This window comes from Canis aureus, chromosome 18, assembly GCF_053574225.1.
Source record: "Canis aureus isolate CA01 chromosome 18, VMU_Caureus_v.1.0, whole genome shotgun sequence".
Classification (NCBI taxonomy): domain Eukaryota; kingdom Metazoa; phylum Chordata; class Mammalia; order Carnivora; family Canidae; genus Canis; species Canis aureus.
This window is the reverse complement of record NC_135628.1, coordinates 57,432,005-57,459,389: the sequence shown is the minus strand read 5'-3', so window position 1 is coordinate 57,459,389 and position 27,385 is coordinate 57,432,005. Positions and strand designations below refer to the sequence as shown.

At 38.6% G+C, this 27,385-nt stretch overlaps 1 protein-coding gene across 6 annotated transcripts in view; it reads right to left on the bottom strand.

The window, feature by feature from the left end:
- EXOC4 (exocyst complex component 4) overlaps positions 1-27,385 on the bottom strand; it is a 747,424-nt gene that overhangs the window by 310,680 nt on the left and 409,359 nt on the right. Inside the window, exon 11 of one of the 6 annotated variants that reach the window (XM_077857393.1) lies at positions 21,543-21,996. The exons of 4 other annotated variants lie outside the window; for them this stretch is intronic. In XM_077857393.1, coding sequence (XP_077713519.1) covers positions 21,981-21,996 — 16 coding nt within the window. In that variant the 3' untranslated portion in view covers positions 21,543-21,980. Of the gene's footprint in view, positions 1-21,542; positions 21,997-22,445; positions 22,489-27,385 lie in introns of those variants that run through there. One more of the 6 variants, XM_077857392.1, reaches the window with a different exon arrangement.

The following is a 27,385-nucleotide window of genomic DNA, read 5'->3' as shown; positions in this document are numbered from 1 at the left end:
CACATTAATTGTAAAAAAAAGATAAGGTAGGTTGATGTCATGAAGTTCAATGCTGTCCTTTCACAAAATGTCTTTTGCTGCCCTGTTAGAAGAAGAATAGTCCTACACTATGGTGGGTATTCTTAAAAGGCTGTAGAGGGAGGAATATTAGATTTCAGGCCATCACACATAATTTGCATTTATATTACACTTTATAGTTTAGATTGCACTTTCGGATCTCAGGCTTTGTTTCAGTCTCCATTTGGGCCAGCTAGCATCATTCTCTTCCACAGCAACTTTCAAAACAAGCAATCTATTTTATTTTTATTTAGTTTTTAAAGATTTTATTTATTTACGAGAGAGACAGAGAGAGAAAAGACACAGGCAGAGGGAGAAGCAAGCTCCATGCAGGGAGCCCAATATGGGACTCAATTCCGGGCCTCCAGGATCACGCCCCACGCTGAAGGCGGCGCTAAACCGTTGAGCCACCCGGGCTGCCCTAAGCAATCTATTTTATTAGAAGTTCTACACATATAAAGGAAAACTAGAGCACATTTATTTTCAGTTACTGGGGAAGAATTAAGGAGTGGAAGTAACAACACAATTTGGAGTTGGAAGGGAGCTTACAGACATGCTAGTTGATATGGTAGCCCATCTGCAGCATCCTTGGACACAGCAGTAGCAATATCTTCACATCAGAAGAAGCTAATTGTTAAGACAGTTTCTAATGATCACTATTTGCAAAAAGACTTTATGTTAACTCACTATAACATACACCTGAGACTAATAGGATATTATATGTCAATAATACTTCAAAAAAAAAAAAAGATAACTTCCTAATTAAAAAAAAAAAGAATTTAAGTCAGGTTCTTTGAAAATGTTCTCAAAACACCAAAAATACATTTCCAAAATTATCTATGCAAACAGGTCATGATGACTGAAACAGCTCAGCTTTTGCAGACATGCAGAGTCTGCTAGTTAATCTCTAAAGAAGGCTTTGTGGCAGGAAGCTCAAATAGCAAGAAGTTATCAGTTTGTCATTCCATTATCCACACCTTCAAGTATAAAACTCATTCTGCTAAAAGAATTCTTGTCTTTTAAAATGTTGCACTAAGCGCTATGTTGCTTCCCGGCAATGCTAACCACAAAGGTAATGATGCTGTACATTTAATTTTTCCAGCCTTCGTGTGTCTGCCAGCATTATAAATGAGTCATTAACAGTCTCAAATAGATTGACATTGTTGTTTGCTACTGCTGAGAAATCTCATTTCTTTCAAGACAGCAGGAGACAATTTGGTTTTAATAATTGAGGGGCACCAGAAAGCATACAAAGTTAAAAGTTAAAAGAATCTGAAAGAATACTGGTCTAACTTTCTAGGATATTTATTTTGTCACTGAACTCAAAAGCAAAATGAGAAGGTCCAGGAAGGGAAGACAGAGTAGCCCACAGGAAACATGAGAGTTGTCTAAGGAAAGAGTGAAAAACCTCATCTTTACCTTGCATACTGGAACGAAAGCACAATTTATCAGACAGGTCCTAATGTCCCATGCATCACAATCAGCCACAAGCCGGCCTTCTAATGTACAAACACCCTTGTCTAATGATATCCAAGCAACCAGAAACCTGAAGCTACTTCGCTCCACATGGACTTTTGAAGTCCAGCTGCATGAGAAGGATCTACACAGCCTAGAACTTTTATGCCAAAAATTACTTTCTCAGGGATTCAGAAAGAAGACGAAAGAAGAAAGAAGAAGGAGGAGGAGCGGGGGCGGGGGGGGGGGAGGAGGGGGAGAGGGAGGAAGAGGAAGAAGAGGAGGTGGAGGAGGAGGAGGAGGAAAAAGCAGCAGCAGCAGCAGCTTCATAGAATAGAACATTTATACAAGAAAAGGAATGTCAGGGAAAAAAAGTTTAGAGGTGAGGGAATAGCTAATAGCCCACTTTAGCCGAAGCATAGATTCTTATGGAAGGGTAAGGGGGATAAATTAAAAATGCTGGCAGGGACCTACTGTCAGGTGCCTAGAATTTCATGATAATTGTATTCAATTCAAGTCAATAAGGACCCACAGAAGATTTGAAAGAGCAGAGAAAATAATGGAACTGTGATGAAAAATTAATGTAACAGCACTGTATAGGACACCGTAAAGACCACCAAGTGGCTAGTGGCTACTGTCACTGTTCACATGCAGCTAGAGGAAGATTAATGACTGTGGAAAGATTAGAATAGCAAGCTAAGGAGCAATTCCTAGAATGGAATCTAAAGGATTTAAATAATAACTAGTAGTGACAAACAGGAAGATAAAATTGAAGATAAATATGATGCTTATGGCACAGGCGGCTGAAAAAACAGAAGCTAGGAAAAAAAGAAAAAAGAAAAAGAAATTCCAGCAAGATAGTAAGTTCTTCTTTGGACATAAGGATCAATGGTATATGGAGGTAAAGATGTCCAGAAGGCAGTTTATTATGAGAATTCTGGATTTTGGTACAAGAGTACAGGGTATATTACATAAATATAAAGATAAGGCAAAGACATAAGACCAGTAACCTAGATTATATCAACCAGAAAACCTACCTAAGTTAATAATTTGGGCAGAAGCAATATTTTAGAAACAGGAAGGAGGAAGTAGAGGCAAAACAGGACAGACAAAATGAGCAGTCAGAAAGGCAGGAGACAAATGGAGTGTCACTGTTCCAACCATGAATTTATGAGCTGAAAGAAAAGGTTTTCACCTATTTTGAAAGAACCAGTAAGTCAAGGAGGATACTTACTTTGGAGAAAACCTATTGGATTTAACAATTAGAAGGTTATTACGATCATCATTTGGAACAGTGGTCCTCAACCCCAATAGCGCATCGGAATCTTCTGGGAAGAATTTTTTAACTATCAATGGAGATACTTATCACTGACCAATTAAATCAGACTTTGTCCTAGTGGCACCCAGCCATATGTAGTTTTTGAAAGCTGCCAGATGACAGAATGCAGGCAGAGTTGAGAACCACTGTCATAGACAGAATGATGGAAGCAACACTATAAACAAAGAAGAAGGAAGAAGAGGAAGAAGGAGGAGGTTAGTGTTAGTGGGTGGTGGAGAAGAGGAACACAGTCTACTCCACGGATACATTTGGTATAAAAAAGAGGTCAGTATCTTGAGTAGATCTTTGGTCAGAAGGAGGTTTCCCAAAGGACAAGAAGAGAATGAGCATGTTTGTAGGTAGAAAGAAATGAGATTTAAAAAAAAAAAAAAAAAAGAAAGAAATGAGATGTGGAGAAAGTAAGTATCTTCCAGGAATGAAGAGATGACTGAGGGTTAGAAGGGAGTAATGGAACAAGATTCTGGAAAATTTGGGAGAGGATACAATCAAAGGCACCAAAGAGGAGCTGAGCTTGATATGGTTGAAGAGGATTTGCTCTTTAGGAGAAAGAACACAGGAAGAGAAACTTTTGAGGTAGAGTCTCACGGGGGTACACTAAGGGAATCCTCTTTAGATGATCTCACTAGGCAAATAAATAAATGAAGATTTGGGCTTGCAAGAAATGGAGAAGGACTTCACATCTGAAAAGGTAGACAATCTAGGATCCCATTTAACTGGGACAAGTAAATGATCTTGTGTAACTCATCAGACTTCTCAGGAGAAAAGACTGGAAAGATGACTACAGTAGCAAAGAGGACTCAGAGAAACTTTCAAATTGTCTGGTGGAGGTTTGTTTATAAATGATACGGCTGAAGATCAGAAGTCAGGTAACACCAGAAGGATCCACACAGCCTGGAGCTTTTGTGGCATAGGCCTTCCTTCCAAGGGATTCAGAAGAAATTACCAAGACTGCCTGAACCCATTTCAACTCATATCTGTGTTATGTCTGAAGAAAGGTAAGTTCTGATAGAAGTCTTAAGTTAGGAATGGTTTTAAAACTGTACTAAAATTTACTTTAAGCTTCAAGAAGTACTGACAATGAACTGTGAGTCATAATCTGCCAAGTCGCTACAATTTCACCAAGTTGCATGAAATCAATAGAGGAAAAATTAGGATGTCAAGAAATTCTTGGATTTATGGAAAATGTAACAGAAACTAGGAAAAAAAAAACTCTAAATAAAACTTTTCCAGTAAATGGAATGTAACAGAAACAATCAGAAATTGCTTTAAAGTTTCAACCTCATACCCATGTTGCAAAAAAAAAAAAAAAAAAAAAAAGTGAATTATCATGAGTAAGTGAACTTTGAAGATTGCATTTATATTCTGCTGGGTCCTGTTTAAAAAAAAATGGAAAACCAATTTATGACCCATCACCATCTCCCTGCTTAATGTAATAATGACTGCACAGGCTTAAGAGGTTTAATTTTAAATTCTTTCTAGTACTTGGGATGTTCTCATCAATAAGTTTTTAAGTGTCACCAACTCTTACCCTGGGCTGCTAAGAGATGCTGTCCCAGGAATACTATGAAGCTCTCCTGTGGATAACAAACAACCTACCTGTACAAATTTGATCTGCCAAAGGCGCTATTGTCTAGTGCTCGGTAAATGGTTTGTATAAAAATCCATATATTGAGTTGAGCAAAAATGAAATAAAGTCTGAGCAGTGACAGAATATCAATTACAGAGTTGGTAAAATAGCCCCTTTAAAAAGTTGTTAACTTCGGCACTTTTGTAATTCTAAGAATTTTATTTAAATATCATATTACTCTGTCAAAAAACCACATTTTGAGAAATAGCACAAACTGGGTGAAGAGGAGAAAAAGTAATTCTTTTAGGTGATCCATCTTCTTGGGACTTCATTAAAAATAAGATTTGCATTTTAAATTGCATCTGCAAGACATGTTTGGAAGAGAGGTCAAACAACAATACTTCTCTTATTTATCTAAATAACAACAGCTTACGTCTCTGTTATCTGCATAGTATCCTGAAGAATTAGAAGTGAAGGGCAGTCTCAAAAGATCACTCCAACATATCTACAAAGATGTGGTGGGTTCCAAACACTGAAAAGGACTTCATCACAGACGTAAAAATTAAAGTCAAGGGGCACCTGATCTGGCTCAGTGGGAGAAGCATTAGACTCTTGATCTCAAGGTCATGAGTTCAAGCCCCACATGGGGTGTAGAGATTACTTAAAACTTTAAAAAATTTTGAAATTTAGGAATAGTAATAACTAAAGAAGGACAGGTTTGTCAAACATAATGATAAAACTTCAGTGTGGGATGTTTAGATTTGGCAAGGAAAGGCAGTAAGAGGAAAAACAACCCAGATGCATGGCTTAGTAACATACAAATTAACATTTCAAATGAATTCTGATTTTCAAAATACGTTGGCATAAGTAACTCCTTGGTTCCTTACAACATCCCCATGAGCACTTTTAAAATACCCATTCTAGGGCTAAAGCGACTGAGGTGCAGGGAAATTAAGTAACTAGCCCAGAAGCAACCGTCTAGATTCAATGTTGGGGCCAGGATTCCAAGTAAGGTCTCATCATGACAAATGCCATGCTAGCCCACTGTACTGGTGAGTGAGTGAGTAAGTGACTGTTTTATTTGACTGCACAAATTACTATGTCTCTCTTCATCTTCTCTCTCTGCTGTTTTGCAAATTAAGTGGACCCAGCAGTGAGTATAATTTTCCCCCCATCTTTTCTAAGCAGTAAGCAGAGTGTCTTCAGTTAGCACCTACTACTTTACCAAGAGCCCAAGGATAAAGGGCATTCTTTGATCCATGTTCCACATAAAAGAAGTCAAAAGCAGTAAGAAGGGCAATGGGGTGTCATTGCGTAATGGATAGGATTTCATTTTGGGAAGAGGAACAAGTTCTGGAGACGGGTGATGGTTGCATAACACAGTGAATAGACTTAATATCCCGGAACTGTACACTTAAGAATGGTTAAAACGGCCAATCTGATGTAAGATGCATTTTATCACGATAATAGAAAGCAATACACTTTTTTTTTTTTTTTTTAAATCACACTAAAACTTCAAAATTTTGCTGCGAGAAAGACAAATTACCACAGGGTAAAATCTACTGTTTTTGATTATCTATGTTAAATACTCTGCTGTTCTATTTAAATGTGACCCATATTTTAAGTAAAATCTAAAGTAGAAAGAAAAAAACCTAAATCCCATTTTCCATTTGAACAACTAGATTCACTTTGTAATGATTATCAAGTGAGTCTTGTAAAGTCAAATGAAATCTAAGAGAGAAGAGTAGAATATTTAATCTTACTAAAAGCTTATGTCTCTTATAGCATTAAACGTGAAATGACTGAAGCTCCCCAAAATAGCATATATCTATTAATGTGAGTTAATCCATACAAAACAGAAAAAATAAAGCTCATAATTCTAAATTGTTTAATATTCAATACTGGTATTTTTCAACACTTTCTGAAAATGCTCTGGATTGTCAGCTCCATGAGCATAAAGACTTGTCTTATTCTTTGCTGTATGTTCAGAATTTAACAAAGAACAGAAGGAGGGGAGGGAAAGCAGAGAGGGGAGAAAAGGAAGACAAATGGCTTTATAAACACGTCCAAACAAGCATCCAGAAAACTTGGGATCTGCCAAATCTGAAATAGTTGGTAGTTGAACAAGCTGACTTGATTATATCAAAAAGCTATTTTCCTAGAGCCATGCTCAGTAGATATGGCAGCACCATTAATAATATTTTGCCAATCTATCATCTGTTTGAAAGGAATAATGGGAATTTAGAACATTTCAGTAAAGGTTCATCATAGGCAATTAATCCTACGACTCTATACTTGCAGATCCTGCTGACTAACCTCTAGGATTTCCCCTGTAAGGTCAGGTAGAAATTTCCCCTGTTGTCCAGGTAGAGAATATAATTTCAAATCCATTTAACAAAATTCCCATTATTGTCACTGATAATTATTGCCTTTTTTCCAATCATCTCATTTGTACTCCAAAGGTCAGAAAGAAGGTCAGTGAAAAGCTCAGCTGCCTTTGAGATCTATAGAGTGATTTCTTTCTTCCTTTTTTGTTTTTAAAATCTTCCTTGCTTTGTGGTTGTTAGAAATAGCAGCAGTAGTAGAATAACAGAAAATCAAAGCCATGCTATTACATGGGCAAAATATACGTCATTTATTTCTTTCTATTCCTTTTAGCTAAATCTAAGAAAAGCAATCACAGTTGCCAATGATTATTCATCTGAATGCTACAGTATTTAATTTCTAGAGGTCAATTACTTTCTGTCTTGCTCTGGGAGGTTTCCAGATTAAGATTTAATTAGTCTTATTCCTCTAACCAAGAGACTAAGCTATTTTAGACCTAGAAAAGGAAGTTTACTTAGTGTTCTGTGGTAAGGGGAGAATCTAGCTCCTGAATTCATGGGAGTGTTTAGAAAAGAAGAATAATAAATTTGATCTTAACTATTTCAATTCTTAAAAAAAATACTTTAAAAATATGACTATAAGCTTAGGAAAACTTATGAAATCTAATATTACATAAAAACGCTTAACTGAAAATAAGATAACATCAGGAAAGCTTGAGAAAAATCTTACATGCCCCAAGGACCCAAGAAGATCTCCTGCTGGTAAGCACTCTCTTCCAGTTATGCCAAATATTATTTTAATAGGAAGCACAGTGAGTCCTTTCCATTACCCTAGTGAACTGATAGTACTGCCTCCCTCTACTAAGTAAGGATTTATCTGGCAGTATCTTTTATGTATTTCTCCCTTCCCCCATTCCTGCAAATTGTAGTCTGCAAGATTTGTACTGTAGGCCAACATGAGTCCAAGTCCATTGATTGGTGATGAATAAGCGAGTAGTACTGCTATACAACTATTGTACAAACGCTAGTGCAATTATGGTCTTATCAAAAATATAAGATTTTTTTTAATGGCGTAAGTATATTTTTACTCAACAGAGATTAACCAAGTCAACTGTTGATCATTCCCACATTTCTTCTTGCAGTGTGCCCACATTTATATTTAGCAAATAAGGGATTTTGTGGGTTTTTTTGTATTTGTTGTCTTTAACTTTTCTGGAAACTAATTCTAAAGAAAAACAAAGGAAGAAAATTCATCTATCACCATTATCTCAGAATCTACAGGGTTTATGCAACAGAACCATGTTCTTGTCATCCATAAAGTAAAAGGACTATTTTGTGAAAGAAGGATCAGACTAATTCCTTAAAAACCCAAAGGCAAGAGCTAGAGTGGACAGGTAAAAGGCTGCAAGGGACAGAGCGTTTTTGCACCAGAAGAAGGTTTTCTGATGGGCAATTTCACTGAACAATGAAATGAGTTTCCTCAAAAGGTGGAGAGTTTTGTAAGGTCTAAATATTGGAATGGATAAAATTCAAGATATAAATAACTATAGAAAAGATCATACGTTGGATTGGAGGATGGTAGGATTAGAAAACCCTAAATGTGCTTAGTAAAATGATCCATACATGGGAGCCATTTTTCTCTTGTTGTTTGCTAACAAATAAGTGGGTTAAGAGCCCAAGAAGACTTTACGGAATAGAAAAAGTTTACATCATGTTATAGGGGAACATTATGTAGATTACAAATAGCTAGAAGGCAATGAGGTAGTAATTGTTACTTGTCTTAACAACAAGACAAATTACCAGCATAGACCACCATTTTCCAAAGGAAGGACAGAAAATCCAGCCTAAATCTGACAAGGGAAGGTACTCTTCGGTTGATTCAATATAGTCAAAAGGGTTTGAGACATTTTCTAACTCCCAATGTTATCTACAGTACTGAAATGAAAGGCTGTCTTCAGTAAATACTACGCGACAACATCAGTGGAAGTCTCGGTAAAAATTTCCCCAGTACACCCTGTCACAGAACCAGGGCTTTCAAGACAACTCTGTAGCAAATAGTTATTTTCAGGAAAGAACAGCTATGCTTCTTGCTACTGAAAATCCCCAAAGTCTCTAAGGAGAGGTCTGGCTCTCCATGTAACTCTCCCTTCCTCCACCTGATGCACCACCATAAATTTTTAATATGTTTTAAGGTCTAATGAAAAAGTTATAAATATTGACTTTAGCTGCAGCTCCTTCTCACCCAGAGATGCTCAGCTGATTAACAAGAAAAGTGGCATTTTGGGGCAAAGGAAGAATCGGGGAGTCATGTGCTTTTATCAAGTTAATAAACTGTCAAGTGGCAATTATTTAAAAGAACTTCAACAAAGATCATAAAATGAAAAAAAAGAAAGAAATTCACCTATAATTAACTTCAGGCATAAAAGTTAATGCTTAATCTTTCTAATGTAAATAATTTAAGAGGAGGTATGTGTGAGAGAAAGTGATAAACACTTTATGAGATAAAAACAACAATCTCTTTATGACTTTTCTTTGCACAAACTTGTTCAATAAATTATTTACATTGAAAAGATGCTGCTTTGATCTGACATACAGTAAATTCAAAAAATGCATACAATAAATATGACTATCTCAACTAATTGCCCCCAAACCTTTTTTTTTTTTTTTTGTCCCCAAACCTTATTTGTCTTAATTTACAGGTAAAGAAAAGGAGCCTCCAGGGCTTTAAGTTACTTAGTGAAGTCACAAGCCAGTAATGGCAGAGCTGGCATTTAAAAACAGTAAAGACAGGTTTGTTTTATACCATCCTCCATGCTTATAATCACTCCACTCTAGGGCCATCCTCCTTCTTACAGGGAGTCCAAAATATCATGAGGGAATTAAAATGAACAACGGAATCAGATGTAGAGCTGGGGGGGCGGGGGGAGTTATAGAATCATGACAAGAATTTAAAAATGGGTGACAAGGAGAGATGGTGGGAGAGGGAAGTGAGGAAGTATTATCAGAGAAGAGAGCATCTGAATTGGCCCCTAATAGACTGTTAAGATATAAATAGGTAAGGATGGACAGAATGGCATTTCAAATATCAATGGATTGGGATCCCTGGGTGGCGCAGCGGTTTGGCGCCTGCCTTTGGCCCAGGGCGCGATCCTGGAGACCTGGGATCGAATCCCACGTCGGGCTCCCAGTGCATGGAGCCTGCTTCTCCCTCTGCCTATGTCTCTGCCTCTCTCTCTCTCTCTCTCTCTCTGACTATCATAAATAAATTAAAAAAAAAAAAAAGAAATAAAATATCAATGGATTTGAAGAGGATGAGTGAATAAAAACATGTCAAATTGCCGGGCTTATTGGAGACTTGTGAAGACGTGCTGCGGTTGGGCTCATAGCCCTAAGACAATGTCAAGTCTTGGTCAAGGACCTGGACTTTATTTTGTAGGCAAAGGAGATTCATTAAAAGCTTCTGAACAGGGAATTTAGATGTTACGTCTCAACAGAAGTCCGAATAGAGTAGTGGGTGCCCAGTGATTCACTGACTCCACTATATACATACACATGCCCACTATGTTTCAGGAGCATTTGGTAAGTACTGATGAATGTCTCTGACACACTTCCATTTGGTTGCTATAACATCACTTTCCGGGTGGCTCTGGATCTTTCCTTACATTCTCCTTGGTTGTGTGGTTTCCTTACCCATTTTACCTCTACACACTAGAGGATGCCAGGGGTTAGCACTCAGACCTTTCCTCTTCCCCAGCAGACTCTCACTCTAGGAGATCTTATTCATCTCGTGGGTTTAATGCCATACATTTCAATGACTATCAACTGCATCTCTGTAACAGTCTAGACTTCTCTCAACTCTAGGTCCCCCCTGGATGCCAACTGGACAGATGAAACTTAACAAGGCCAAAATCAAACTGGGTCTCTCCTTCCAGGCTCTTATCAGGTCTTCTCCATCTTAGTAGCTGGCAACTCTATTTTACAAATGGAGAGGACAAGCCCCTGCAAGGCACTGCTTTAGTCTTCTCTTTCACATTCCATATGCAAGCTCCTGTCAACATGACCTTTAAAGCACCTCCTGGTCCAAGTCACAGACCCCCGTCATCCACATCAGAGGTCAAATCTGACCAACCAATAAAGAATTTTTGAAACACGACCATTTTATTTTATTTTTTTTAAGATTTTATTTATTTATTCATGAGAGAGACAGACAGACAGACAGACAGAGAGAGAGAGGCAGAGACACAGACAGAGGAGAAGCAGGCTCCATGCAGGAAGCCCGATGTGGGACTTGATCACGGGACCCCAGGATCACGCCCTGGGCCAAAGGCAAGTGCCAAACTGCTGAGCCACCCAGGGATCCCCAACATGACCATTTTAGTTCATCTACATATTGTCTGTCCTGCTTTCATGCTACAATGGCACTCTTGAGTAGTGGTAAGGAACACCATGTGACCTGTAAAGCCTAAACTTTTACTATCTGGCACATTACAAAAAAAAAAATGCTAACTCTCAGTTTGGATTATTACACTCAATTTCAAAGTCTTCTCCTTGCTTCTATCCCTCTACCTCCCTACATAACATTCCCCACAGAACGTAACATTCCCTACTATTTCTGTCCAATATGCTAGTCACTGGGCACATGCTGCTATTCAAATTATAATCCTATTAAATAAAAAAAAAATCAGTTCCTTAGGTGCATTAGCCCCAGTTCAAGTGTGCAGCAGCCACAAGTGGTCAGTGGCTACCTTACTGGACACTGCAGGTTTTAGAACATTTCCAACATCACATAAAGTTCTGTTGCTCAGCACTGCTTTAAAATCTACGATCATCTCCCTCCACTTCTTGAAAACTTCCATTAACTTTCTTTTTTATTCAACATCAGTGTCTTTGCTAAGGCCTATTATATGACCATCTCTTATCCCCAGTCCCCCATAAACTTCTCTGGCCTCATTGCCTTTCACCTCTCATTATTTGTTGTGTTCTAATCTTATGGGTCCTCCCACAGAGCCCTCAGAACAGTAAGCGAACACTCCAAATACTAAGGGTTTCAGGCACTGCACTTGCTATTCCTTCTACCTAAACATCTGTCTCCAGATATCTGTATGAATCATTTCCTTACTTCCTTTGGTCTCTGCTCAGATAACAACTTCATAGAGAACACTTTCCTCCCTGGCTCATCATTCACTTTACCTGTCTTCTTGGTACTTGTCACCAACTGAACTATTATTGCATCTATATTTTATTATTCACTAATAAAATAGATATGACATTCTTAATATTTGTGTTTTCCCACCAGAGTATAAGCTCCAAGAAGCAGGAATTTTGTCGGCTTTGTTCTCTGACATACCTCCAGAACTTTACATCAGGTACACAGTAGGACCTCAATAAATATTTGCTGAATGAATGAATAAGAATACCTTGCAGAAGAGGCTCCAGAAGGATTAAGATGGAGGAGGTTCTGTTTTAAAGTCTGCCTTGCTAACCTATCTTCCAGATGTGGGTTTAAAATTTTGTCTTTTACTCCTACCAAAGCCCAGTCTGACTGAGATCTTCCAGTTGACTTTGGAGTAACTGATACAGCAAAAGTTTCTCAACAGATCCAGTTGAGTCCTTTTGCGTCTCACCTTATTCAACAAGATAGGGTATAAGACTGGAAATCTCAGCTTGGAGAATCCAGCCCAAACCTATATTTACCAGCCCAAGGGCAAATTTGCATTGCCAGATCTGCCGGCCTGGGGTTATTCATTAATCTTGATAATGGGATTCTGGAGTCACATAATTTAGAGTGACATGACTAGCAATCACATGTAAGATTTTTTGTTTGAGGCACCTAGATGGCTCAGTTGGCTCTGCCTTCCACTCAGGTCATGATCCCAGGGTCCTGGATCGAGTCCCATGTTGGGCTTCCTGGTCAGCAGGGAATCTGCTTTTCCCTCTGCCCCTCCCTGACGCTTGTGCTCTCTCTCTCTCTTTTGCTCTCTCTAAAAAATAAATAAAACATATATTTTTTACAGATTTTTTGTTTTATATAACTCAGGGCTTCACTTTAAATTTTGAGAAGTCATTATGGAAAAAAGTTAAACTTCCTTAGTAACTCAGGATATTACTCATGATCAGGTCAAGAGGTATTGTCATACTGCTGCCCCAAGAGAGACAATATTTATCTCTGAAACAGTGCTCGGTTTCTCCACACCAAAGACTCCACTGAGGATTTAATGAAGGAAAAACAACGGAGGTAAAAGGGTTAACACAACAGCTCAAGGTTGGAGGAGGCTCCAGGAGGTCAGCTGGTGCCAGCTGCAGCCAGACAGACTTTCATACAGATCACCTGACCTCTCCTCTGCCCTTCTAAACACTTTTTATTTTTCCAAACCAGCTCCTAATGGGCAACAGAGGAATAGCACAAATATATGCACCCATCTGACAACTTTCATTTGGCAAATTTGTAATGTATGAATTCCAAAGCAGGTAAATAATTACTAATGTAAGTGGAGAAGTAACATTTAACTTATAAATAATACCCATAAAGAAAGGAATTTTTGTCCTCTGAGGTATACGAATAAGAGCAAATCCATGAGATGATCACTGACCTAGGAAAAGGTTAAGGGCAGCTTAAATAATAAATGCAGAAGTAGAATTCAGATTGACATAAATTTATTTTTCTTGCTATTGCAACCATATGGCAATAATCCAATCTGAGAAGCTAAATTTATGTGGTAAGGACATAACTCAAAGCTGGCTTGTTTAAAAATTCAACAATTTAGGGCAGTTTGGAGTAGTGATATTATACACCACTTTGCATTTTGAACGGCAGGGAAATTTTATATTGATTTTCATGGAGGATGCTTAAATGAACACTAGTAAAAATTAATGGATTATTCTCCCTTTCCCGATGACCTTTAAAATGCCCAGAATTCAAGCTGAAGTACCTAACAGTTATCACTCCTGCTTTACTGCACCACTTATATAATACCAAAGGCCTAAAGTTTCTATAATCTTTCCAAATTGGCTACTGATAGAGCCACGTAATTGCCCAAAGCAGAGTTTAACAATAGCCAGTTTGCCTTTCCTTGTGAAAAGGATACATTTCTTCTTTAACATTTCTCAGTCTGCGGAATCTGGATTTTTTTTTTCTACAGAAGAAAAAAATCTTTAAAGAAATCTTTAACTTTCAAAATCAAAGTGCCTTATCAATAGATTTCCAATGTTTCACTGCAATGAAACAATAGTTTTAAGATACATCCCAAATGTGTGGTATAGGTAAGGTCTGTTTAGCAAGAATTTTTTTTTCCGGAGAGAGAGAGAGAGAGAGGGAGGGAGGGAGAGAGAGAGAGAGAGAGAGAGAGAGAGAGAGAGAGACTGTGGGCTAGCATGAGTCAGGGGTCACGGTAGAGGGAGAGGGAGAGAGAGATTCTCAAGCAAGGCCCCAACTCACAACCCTGAGATCACGGCATGAGCCGAGATCACGAGTTGGATGCTTAACTGATGCAACCACCTAGGCAGCCTTGTTTAGCAAGAAATTTTAAAGTTACATTTTCTATCTTGAGGTCTGACCCCTTCTTGCTATCAGAAGGCAGGCATGCCAGTCCTTACATGCAGTTGCCAAGAGCCTCAGTGTCTAACTTTATCTTTGTACCCTCCTTCAAAATCAGGAAGTTCAAAGTCAGCTCTGTCAAGAGTTGTGATGGGTTTGAGTTTTGCCCTACTTGTAAGCTAACAAGTTAGTCTGCCACAGTTTTAAGAATGCTGGCAGGGAAAACAAAAACAAAAACAAAACAAAAAACCCAAACCAAAAAACAACCAGCCCTCTGGATCAGAGACAAACGACATTTTACCACGTGCAGCAACAGCAGCAGCCAGAGCACCATCATTTCCTTGCTCTGGTTCCTTGTGCCTACTTCCCACAGAGCCCCATGATGAGGGTCAGGTAATGAATGACAGAGTGGGTCCAGGACAAGAGGGGACTCCTGGGGTCAGGAAACCTAATCCTTTATTATGAGCGGTAAGCAAACCTGCCCAGTCTTTGCTCTCTATCACAAGACATCATTTTTATGATACTGAATGGCAAATAAACTTATCCTTGGTTCTAGAGAGACTTTTTCTTGGTTCAGCTGTTCGCGGAACAACCACCATTGAGAGGACTATCCACAACAAAAGTCCACCGTGTCCTGCTTTTCTGTTCACAAGACACAAAGAAACCCAAGAAAGCCATGGAAAATTGTCTCCCAACAAACGTCTTCTGACCATGTATGTAGCTGCCCAGGGGTTACATGTGAAACAGACACTTGACTCACTAGGAGGTCACGAAAAGACCTGGTGTTTCTGGTTGATTGCAAAGTCTAAAACTGCATCTTATACTCAGCATTGTGTTACATCTGCATTTTTATTTCCCTGAATCTTATAGTGACCTATGTCTACTGTGATAAAATCCAGTCTGTGACATGGTAACAATATTAGGAATAGGAACGATACCTCTTGACTGCCAAACATATATATATATATAAATATGTATATATTTATATATATATATATATATATATATTTTTTTTTTTTTTTGCCACATCACACTGCCTCCATATGAAATGAGATTCTCTATATTATTAATGGTTCCAATTATCAGTTTTGACTCCTGGTTCTTTCCCTAAGGGTACTCTATGAACCCCAAATAGGTAACACTCAGAATGTATATGCTTGATGATGTTTCAAAGTAATTTTCTTTATAATAAGCTCCTAAGAGTATGGAAGATACTAAACTGCAAGGTGATGCCACACTGATAAATGGACAAAATGTGTTTTCCTTAATCTTAATGAAAAAAAAAAAAAAAAGGAAATGAAAAGCCACATTTTCTCATCTTCACCCAAAACCAAGGACAGTCCATTAATTTAGTAACAAAAAGAAGGTGGTCTTTGAATTTCAAGTTCTCCATTTCTCCCTTAATTGGATGTAGATAATAAATGTAATGACAAGTCTACCAGAGGCAAAAGGAATAGAGCAAAATGACATTGTAACATGAAACTTGGTTCCATGTTTACTATAGAAAAACTGAAGGGTCCTATTTAATACTAAGAAGTTCTATTTTAGCTCCAAGTTATTTCTCCCTGAAATTATCAGATAAATTTAAAACCCTGAGGAACACTCCTCTATTTTGGAGGTGGCTCATTTCAAATGGCAGTCAAGTCAATCTCAAATTATCTATCCCCTTGCTGGAATGTTAATTTTTCCACATCTCCAAGTGGTCTATGTTCTGCTTATCTACCATGGAAACATTACTGTTTGCTAAACACCACAGCTGGGCTGCCATAAGTATCAGCAAGTTAAAACAAAATATTGTGCTGTCCCTCTTAAAAGTTATGGGTTTTTTCTTCTCTACTTTAACTGAGCAACTGAGGAACTGAGGAACTGAGGAAGGACAAATCTACTACATTGTCAGAAATTTCTAGAAATTGTACAGCCTGAGATATCCAAGTAACTATTTCTTTTTGTTTTACATGAATAAGAAAATACCTTCAAAATCAGATTCTAAGGTTGACTGGTTTGCTTGTGAAAGTTGTGAAAATGAAACCTCACTTGAAATAAAGCTTTGAGGGGCACTCTCACACGCTACCACTTGATTTCACTGTAGGCTTCAATAGGCATACACTTCCCTTGCATTCTCCAATGAGAGAAACCTTACATTACTACCCCAGCAAGAGAAAGAAAGATTTCCTCCAATTCAGCCAATGAGAAGCCATCCATTCCTGGCCTCCTCCAGTGGACTCTTTGTCAGGGCAACCCCTTCCCACCTGTCCCCTTTCCTTTATGTAAGCTCCTCTCCTTTGTTCTCCAGACTTGTCTATGGCTGTCACAGTTTGCTTATCTCTAATTGTAATTCCTCTCCTATTCCTGAATAAACTGAGTTTGCTGGTAAATTAACTCACTTTAATTTTCAAGGTTCCCAAAAATGGTGTTTCCTTATTGGTGGTTGTGCCTTGAATTTTCACAGGCAACACTCATGAAATAAAAACCCTCAGATTTAATTATAATTCAGAAATATTTTTTATTATGTTTTAACTATTATTTAGTAGAAAATAGTGCTATACACATTTTTACAGATAAGGAAACTAAAGCTAAGGGATCTTAGCCTCTCCCAAGGCTGAGAACAGTCCTTTACCAGTAATGTACTCTCTTAAAATCCCTTGTTTAACCTTATTTCAGGGATAGATTCACTTAGTCAAGAAATACTGAAAGACTACTCTAGGCATTAAGCAAGGAACTAAGGATACACTGAGTAAAGAGGCACAATCTTTGCCCTGAGAGGCCACAGTCCAGTGGAGGTAATGGTGGGAGATACATCAGACAACCATATATAACCAAGTATAATCCAGTGGGGAAAAGGCCATTCATTTTGGATTGCTTCGGAACCCATCAACTCATTCATCCATCTATCATTTCTTGATTAGTCTCTATCATGCTAGGCAGGGTTGAAAAACAAAATGCTAAACAAGATATTTCAAACTTTTTAAAAACTCTGACTTCATTCATTCATTCATTCGAAATAGTGCATGCACAAGCAGGGGGTAGAGGGACAGACAGAGAGAGAGAGGGAGAGAGAGAGGGAGGAGCTCCCTGAAGTAGGCTCCATCTCATGACCCTGAGATCATGAACTGAGCCAAAATCAAGAGTCAGATGAATGCTTAGCCAATGGAGCCACTCAGGCTCATATTTTATTAAATATAAAAATGTTTATTTCTTGAAAAGGGATAGCACTATTTCTAAATTTCTGTCAATTCAATTTAATGAGAAATCACCAAAATCCACTTTAGAGAAATGCCATATACATACATATATGTAATATACATATAATATATATAATACATATATTATATATATAGTTTTACCTACCTTATTAGCCTACCTTATTAAAAATAATTTTTAACTGTTTTTACAATGCAGCCTCAAGCTGTGCATACAACGAAGAGTAACAGCAGATGGACAAAGGTCTGAAAGCATACTGCAGCTAAGATTATAACTAACTAGATGAGGGCTAATGGTAAACTGAATGGAAGTCAAAGTTCAAGCAACTCAAATCCACAGCTTCCTGGAAAATAAATTATTTTTAGCCTACAAGGTCTTCCTGCTTTCAGTTTCTTTACCTTTTAATATACCTGGAATGCCTACTACCACATTATTTTTCAGAAAAATTCCTCTATCTGTCATATTTTGCCAAGAAAATCTTCAATGGCTCCAAACTGACTGAAGGATGACTCTTTAGTCTTATATTAAGGGCCCACCACAAATCCAGTCCTATTTTCCCCAAAATGAGTCCTTACCCTGAACAAACTGGTCCACTCACTGTCCCTAGAACACACCTGCTCTCACACAAACATTCTCACTATTCCCTTTCCTGAAGAATCATTATCATTCCTTTATGGCTAATGTTCACTGAATATTTACTAGGTGTCGCCATCTGTTTTATTTAAATCCTCACTACAGGGCAGCCCAGGTGGCTCAGCGGTTTAGCGCCAACTTCAGCCCAGGGCATGATCTTGGAGACCCGGGATCGAGTCCCATGTTGGGCTCCCTGCATGGAGCCTGTTTCTCCCTCTGCCTGTGTCTCTGCCTCTCTCTCTCTCTCTCTCTCTCTCTCTCTCTCTCCTCTGTCTCTCTCTGTCTCTGCCTCTCTCTCTCTGTGTGTCTCTCATGAATAAATTTTTAAAAATCTAAAAATAAATAAATAAATAAATAAATAATAAATGAAATCCTCACTACAATCCTACGAAGAATCAGTTATTATTATTCTAATTTCACATTTCAGAATACTGAGGCTTAGAGAGGTGTAAAGTCTACAGTCACAGAGCCAGTTAAGTGGGCAAGCAAGAATTTGAATTAAAATCTCTAATTCCAGGGCCCAAACTCTTGAACACTAGTGCAATAAGCAGGATTATCTGTTTATTGTTGTGAAGCCAGTCTTTGAGATCTGGATGGAATCGAATGGACAAAACCATCATCTATGGTGTCTTTTGGCATACACCTTATCCACTCTTTCAAGGTTGAGCTAAAAATCCCATTTTTTCTATGAAAAAGTTTCTGATTCTCCTTATTGAAGTGGGATCCTTGAGCCTCTAAACCATAGCATCTGAACAAAGCACATCTTTGATATATATCACCATTAGTTAAGGCATCTTGTCTACCAATATGCATGTAGATTCCATTGAAATTTTAATCTTCCCAAACGTGGGGGAGAAACCCTATATATTTAGCACCTTTAACAGACTGAGGGGCAACCCTGAACACACAGCATTTGATATATATTTGTTGGCTGTATGTGTATAAGAATGTATGCATATATTGTTCCTCAGAGGGCCACATTTCATCCACCATCACATATATATCAGCACCCAGTATATGCTAAGCCCTGTGTTGGGCCCTGGGTTTACAATAACACTGTTCTGATACAAGGAGCTCCTAACATAACAAAAAAATGGATTTATAAGTGGTATATTATAATAAAATCATACAGAACTACAGAAGGGAATGGGGAGAAGACCATGGAGAGCTTCCCAGATGGTGTGGGGAGAAGGGGGGGTTCCCATGGACAGAATACTCACAGTCTTCTTGGGCCTTGATGAATGAACCAGACTAAAAGAGAGAAAACTTCTACAACTGAATGAGAGAAATACAACAACTCTTTAGTTATTAAATGAATAGTGCTAATTTAAAAGGAGATGATTCCTATCACTTGTAAAATTATAAAGCTCACTTAATTTTCAGTTCTTTTACCAGTATCGACCTTGAGTTACACAGAAAGGGGCAATTTTACTGATTTCATTCTCTGGCATTAGCCACCTGAAAGGGTAAGAAAGAGTAGTGAACCTTTCAGAAATTCTAACAATTCATCTCGTCTGGGCCTCTTTTTCTTGTTTTTTTTTCCCCCTTTTTTCTTTTCTTCTTTTCTTTTCTTTCTTCCTTTCTTTCTTTTTTTTAACAGCCAAATCTAAATCTCTGGAAAGTATCAAATAGAATAATTTGCTATCAAGCCTAAAACAAGTCACCCAACTTAAAATGAACTAAAAAATAATTTATTGTTTCTTTATTTATATCTGAGTCTAAGGAACACAGAGGTTGTGTGAAATATTGGCAAATGAAGAAATCTACTTTTAAATAACATTTTCTAGAACTAATATTTTTTCAAAAACTAATTACACAGAAATATTCTAGGAGAAAGCTTCAATCAGGGGATATTTTAATATTTTACAGCGGGAGATCAGATCTATATTAAAAATAATTTTAAGTCTTCCAGTCTAACAGGCAAGGCCAGATGTGCAAAACTGTATACTTCTACAGTGATCAGGGAGGATTTCTCTCACAGATCCTTCCAAAGATGTGCTCTCTTCTCTCAAAATTCTCTAAGACCACGTTTATAAATAGGTTGTGTTCACACAAGAGCTGCTCCCATGCACAGGTGTTCCAATTCTCTAACAAGCCCTTGCAACCACTTGTTCAATTCCTTCTTTCTGCCATATTGAGAGTAGAGTGCAGTGCCAAGTTTTTCATGGCTCTGTCTCCAGCACTTAGTAGTGCTCTGCCAACAGGAAGATTTCAATAACTATTTGCTGAATGAATGAATGAATGAATGAATGAATGGAATGCTTGTAGAAAGGGATATTTAATAACTATCAATGTTAGGACAAACCTCTCAAGGTAGTATTCTAACACATAGTCTTTGAGAACTTACCATGTTTTTAAGAAAAAAAAATCTTGATTGGGATTTGGTATGCTTTCTATGTAACTCAAGGCAAAGCTAAATGCTTTAATGACTGTGCATCACCTAGAAATGGTGCTTCCAATTTCAACAGAAATAATATGGCTATTTGACATTAACTGTCCTATGAAGAAATATGCTTTCTAGACTAAGAGTTGCTATGAGAAGTTACCTGTCATGTGTCTGTACCACAAATACCCAATCTGCCCCAAATAAAATAATTAAAGGCTCTGGCACCCTAAGACCCTCCCTTTTGCATCCTGCCCCAATGACCCTAATAGTGAAAAGAAGACAGGCAAGCAAGCAATGTCTGGTAAAACAACACACAAGATGCAAAAGTAAGAAGAATCTTTGAATTCATCACAGTTAATTAGGTCAGAAAGTCCCTAAGAAGCAACATAGGAATTAAAAGAAAAATATAGAAGAGCAGGAATAGGTCAAAGAAAAGATTAAGTCCCCAAATGCACCTAAACTATGGGGGCCTTTATGTTTAAGTCTAACTTTTCCTTTTAATCCTTAACCTGGGATCTCTTTCATTTGTTGAATCTCAATCTTACCACTCCACTTACCCCACTCCCCCTCAATCACTGGAAAACATTAAAGATTTTCATGGCTACTTTAGGGTCAGCAGGGAAAGGAGTCACAGACCAGATCCATTTTTGTAATCTACACTCAGGTGAAGAAAGACCATTTCCAATTGGGTGCATTCAGGGGTGGCAGCAAGAAACAGGAGGACAATTTAGGCCCCTGAAGTCCCCAAACACCTGGCTTGGCATTCCAAAGCCAAGAATGCTCAGTGTGAAGTTATCCATAATTGCTATCCTCTGCCTTCTAGCTTTCCTCTATTTACACAACCTGGCAAGAAACTGTTGCTCTTTTGTGAATATTATGATGATTTTGAGAGAAGACAACACAAACATGGAGAAAACACATTAATGCAATCAGGTTTATACCAAAAAAACTGGAGATCCACAGACACAATCTACTCCATGACAAGGAAGAGAAAACCGAGGCCCAGACACGGGATGTCTTTCTCTATAACTCCTACAGTGACAGAGTAGAAGTTAACATCCAGTACTATTCTTTGTAGTCCAGTAGTATTTTTACATTCTGACAGCAAATATGATATGAATGGTAAAGAGAGTGAGAGTTCCATTCCAAAGATGAGGAACTCTAATCCTTAGACAAGTCACTTCACCACTAACTAGATCCTTCGTTTCCACTCTGTTAAGATGGCAATGGTGTTTGCTAACTTACAGGATGGTTTTCTAAAGTGATACCATATACATGAATGTACAATAGACTATGGAATACAACCATTCGAGGTGATCTATCCACCAGTATGCTTTCAGCAGCACCAGTAAGACAGTCTATTTTCTCATACAGTAAGTCCCAAAGGTGGCAAGGGCTGCAGGCACAGTAAAATCAAGGCTCTTGTTCCAGTTGTCTGTGATTCTCTTGGCTCTTCACTCCTCCACAGTCAGCTTGTCCTCAGGTTATCTTCCTTTAAACCTGCCAAGCACAGAAAACCTTTCCTCCAATTCTGGAATAAAAATCCTTTCAGTTTGATTGGGCCAGAAAATAATTTGGACTTCCACCTTCTTCTTTAGTAGCTGAGTTTCCTAAGAACACCTAAAGGAGCACAGCATTAGAAGTATTCAAGGGCTAGTATAACGGCCCTGACTATAGGCAAGCAGAGCCCAAGCCAGCAGAGTCTGTGTTCCTCAAATTGCAGGGGGTCTTATCAATATCCAGTTGAGTCTATTTTCCCTATAAACACCCTTGAATCACTGAATACCATGTGCTTCTTTGAGCCACTCAAAAGTGATCACGTGTATCTTATCTGTGGATTTCAGTTTGTGCCTCCTTCTTCAAAAATCCATGAAACTCTCTACTTTGAGTTTCACTAAATCCATTTCTCTCTCATTTCAGCCTGAACATTGCAATCCAGCTCTACAGGTAGCAAATTGAAATGTTTAGTGGCCCATTGCAGACAGATTGAATCTGAAAAGAATACGGCAATAAGAAAGAAGCAAGGCATCAATATCATATAGTAAAGCTCTTGCCAACGACAGTGATGATGTAGGTGAACGACTGAGCATTTGTTAAATTTCTCCCATTGTGAAAGCAACCTATTATTTTCCTGGTTGTGCAATGAAATGCCTCAATCACCGAAAGAACAAGTCAGTAAAAAATGACACAGCTTATTTTCTACCACTGTTGTTCTCTGGGTATGGCATGGCACCCACTGGATTCCACTTTACGAATAGTGTGCTTATTAATGTATCCCTGTCTGCTGTTCATTCTGTAAAATGTTTGATATGCTGGTGGTGATGCCTTTTCCTTTTTTCTTTCTTCTTCTTCTTTGCTTTTTGTTGTTGAGAAAATTAAGCCTGACATTGTTTAATTTTAAGGCTAACATGACACAGTTACCTGATTTAGGACTACTTATACAAAAGAAAATACAAAGCATGTGGCAATAGCATCAAAGCAAAACCAAGAAAAAAAAAAAAGAGAAATGAATAGCAGTTGCCTTCTTTGTCTGCACAGTAAAAATAGTTGAAGGTAAACAACAGGTCTGAGAGTAGCATTTCATATCTGCAAATACCGATTTATGTCCCAACTGGTTTCCATGTCCCCATTGTCTCAGCACTGAGAAATCCCTCATATACAACATGAGTCACAGCAGCTACACTGACTCAAGGCTGTGAACAAGAGGAAAGACACAGGTAGGCACCTGCAAGATCAGATGCAGAGGTGATGAGCCTATTCCCAAGGTCTATACCTACCTGAGATATGAGCCACCTATGTGTTTTCTGCTGCTCTTCTTCCCAAGCGCCAGGGACTGAATGCTATGTCCCCCTAAAACTCATGGTGACAACCCAATGTGATGTTGTTTAGAAGTTGGGACCTCAGGAAATTACTAGGTCTTGATGGTAGAGCCCTAGTGAATGAGTGCCATCATGAGTCATGAGAGAGATGATCTCTTTTGGCAATGTGAAGATACAGCAAGAGAGAGGGCACCTGCAAACAGGAAACAGGTCCTCACCAGCCACAGATCCGCTGGTGCCTTGATCTCAGACTTCTAGTCTCCAGAACTGTGAGAAGTAAATTGCTGTTATCTGCTACCCAGTCTATGGTATTTTCGTTACTGCGTCCTCAACTGACTAAAATACCACACACTGTATCCTCCGTGCCTCACTACTCCTCCATGCATTGTTTTATTAAATTCACAAGGTCTTCCATGGCTGATATAAATGTGTCAACATTCATAGGCAAAGTACTAGGAATCTAAAAGTAAATGTTCCTATTCACCTGCCATATGGTGCTAAGAAAACAATGGTGACCAATTTAAGTACAGCATGATAAGATGTTTGTATCAGTAAAAACAACAATCCTAGTAACAGTCCTTAATACAAAAAAAAAAAAAAAAAAACAGTCCTTAATACATGTAGCATTTACCATGGGCTAGGTACTGGCCTAAGTGCTTCACTCACAGATTCTATGAAGTGAGTTCTATTGCTATCCCCATTTTACAGATGAGAAAATAGAGAGACATAAGTCCCGCGCCCAAGGTTTCACAGCTAGGTAGACAGTGGCACCAAGGCCATGAGGCTATAAGAGCCACAGATTCTCCACCATGACACTAGGATTTCACATCTCTCTGCAAAGGGAACAGAAAATGAATGATGGTAGTGATGACTCCACCGCAGGAAATCTTAAAAACAATGCTAAGTTCACCTAGGCAATGAAGAGATGTCACCTCCCAGCAACTAGTCTGGGATTTGGCCAAACACATACTAAACATGATTATGGCCCCTTCCCTGGGGCCGGACAAAGTCAAAACCTTAGTGTGATAAGAAACAAGAGGATGATACCACTTGGCAGGTGCCAACTCTAACCTGCTAGGACAGAGCACAGCGACAAGCTGCTGCTGATCATCAGTTTGCAAGATGTTTCACTGTAGCTGATCAGGATGTGGGAAATTGTCTTGCCTCCTTTTTATCTATTTTTTTTCTCCCTTGATGTCACCTTCCGAATTCTGTCCCTTCACAAAATCTATGTGTTTCTCTGGCACCACCGCCAAAAGTCAACCTTGGCAGACAGTGCCTGATTATAATTGGTTGTCCTTTGCTATTACACAGACTACACTATTAAAGAGGCAATTGCTTATCAGAATCACATTCTGAAGATAAGCGCCCATTAAGAGTCTTCCTGTTGTTACTGAGGGGAAGTAGTCATTTGTGCTACCAATTCAGACTAAACATATCACATGTAATTTCCTTTGAAGACATAGCTAAGCCCTGTACTACAAAATAACTGCTTGGAAAAAAAGCAAGTGAGTGATGAGCAAACCTAAGGGCTCTAATATTACTAATGCTGACATTTGGCAAAGTATCCTCATAAAAAGGGTGAATTGGGAGATGGTATAGTAGTGGAACTATGGGGTAAACGGGTCAGACAGAACAAGGTTTAGTTACCATTCCTGATGCTTACTGGCTGTGTAATATTAGGCAACCTCCTGAGACTCAATTTCTTCATCTTTAAATTGGAAATATGATAATGGCAGAGGCTGTCGTCGGACTTTTGAAAGAGTATCAAACCCAGCATGATGCCTGCAATGAAATAGAAACTTCTCTCCCACCAGAATTTAAGCTTCTTTCTTGTCTTTGTTCTCTAGAAGTTAATAAATGCTCAATAAATATTCAATCAGTAAATGAATAAAAACACTGGTTGCCTTTTTCCATGAAACAGTGTCAATTAAAGTCAGGTCCTCTTTTTTCGTTATCTTTTATTAGGGCTCAAGTAAGCTACCTAATCCTTTCAGTCAATATGTCCCTACCTAGCCAACCAGAATATTTGTTCTTTGCCAAACTCAGTATCAACAACTCAATTATTTATTTATTTTTTAAATGATTTTATTTATTTATTCATGAGACACACACACACAGAGGGAGAGGCAGAGAAACAGGCAGAGGGAGAAGCAGGCTCCACACAGGGAGCCTGACGTGGGACTCGATCCCGTGTCTCCAGGATCATGCCCTGGGCTGAAGGCGGCACTAAACCGCTGAGCCACCCAGGGATTCCCTCAACAACTCAATTAGAGCTTGTGATGATACAAGCCTCAAAATCATCATTTGTTTTAGTTTCCAAGTCACTTACGAAGAACTCCTTTTCCTGTACTGACCATATATTCTACTTTTTTGTGTTCTTTTTCATGTGATTCTTATAAATCAGAAGATTCTGCTGCATTCTGACAGAAGAACTAAGGGGTCTCTAAGTCAGAAGCAGGATTTACCATGCCGACAGCTGGGTGGCCTTATCCCCAAACTTCTCTGAGTCTGAGGGTTTTCCTTAGGTTCTATCTTGAGTATTTCAAAAAAGCACTTTATAAATAATATGAACTATAAAGCACCATGCAAATTTCAAGTATCATTTATATTATTCCATTATCTAAGTAATTATCCACTGTCCCTTAAGATAGCCAGAATTTCAGAATTTCAAAATGTCAAGTCCTTATACCTGCCAGAAATAAAAATGGTAACATTAGCTTTCAGGAATAAGCATTTCAGAGTTGAGGGGGAAAAAAATGAACAGATTTCTATAATGTACTTTAAAATAGAAGGCTGTTAATCAAATTAATTGGTATTTCACGGTCAACTTTATTTTGTTTCCTTTTAACAATGGAGTTTTTGGGGGGTCATTTTATTAACTAAACAGTGGTGTAAGTTATCATTTGATCAGTAAAAGCTTCAACGTAAATCCTTCAAAGCACCTGATAATTCATTATATGCTAAATGAGTCTCTTGGCTTCAATTTTATGTTGGTTTAAAAAAGAAACAGGTAGAAGGAGGCCAGTGAGTATGTACCCACAAAATAGTGTAAGAACACACTTGAGCTAGGAAAGCAGTGATGGACTTGGCGTTTGTGTCCCTGAGAATTCATAGGTTGAAGCTCTAACCTCCAGTGTACTGGTATTTGGAGGTGGGGATCCTTGGGTGGTAATTAGTTTAGATAAGGTCATGGAGGTGGAGTCTCCTGAGGGACTTAGGGCTCTTTTATGAAGAGAGACAGACATCAGTGCTTCCTCTCTCTACCCTTTGATGGCAAGAAGGTGGCCATCCGTAGGTGAAGAACAGGGAACTCACCAGAACCTGAGGAGACTGGCACCATGGTGACCTTGGACTGCCAGTCTCCACAAGGTGAGAAATAAATTAGCTGATGGGATGCCTGGGTGGCTCAGCGGTTAAAGCATCTGCCTTTGGCTCAGGTTGTGATCCTAGAGTTGCGGGATCCAGTCCCACATGGGGCTCCCTGCAGGGAGCCTGCTTCTCCCTCTGCCTGTGTCTCTACCTCTCCCTCTCTCTGTGTCTCTCATGAATAAATAAATAAAATTTTTAAGAAAGAGAGAGAGAGAGATAGAGAAAGGAAGGAAGGAAGGAAGGAAGGAAGGAAGGAAGGAAGGAAGGAAGGAAGGAAGGAAGGAAGAAAGAAAGAAAGAAAGAAAGAAAGAAAGAAAGAAAGAAAGAAAGAAAGAAAGAAAATTTGCTGCTTATGTAGCCCATTCTAGGGACTAGGACACGCCCTTCACATTCATATTAATCGGGCCTGAGCATCTGTAGTTGCAGAAACTTCCATTTGCAATCTCTTCAGAGAAGCAAACTACTCAAGTAAGGGCACCTCCCCTCAGAGCAGCTCTGGTCCCTGCCCCCCACAATAGGAATGTTAATGTAGGCTTCCCATCTCTGCAGGTCTCCAGAAGTGTGAAGCCTGCAGGCTTTTCTTTCCCCAATCAGAGAAGGAATCAGCAAGGACTGGAAATTTCTGTGGTCCTTATCCTATTCTGAATTTGAAAAAATGTTGTTTCTGTCAGCAAACAAGAAGAAATAATTCAGGCAAC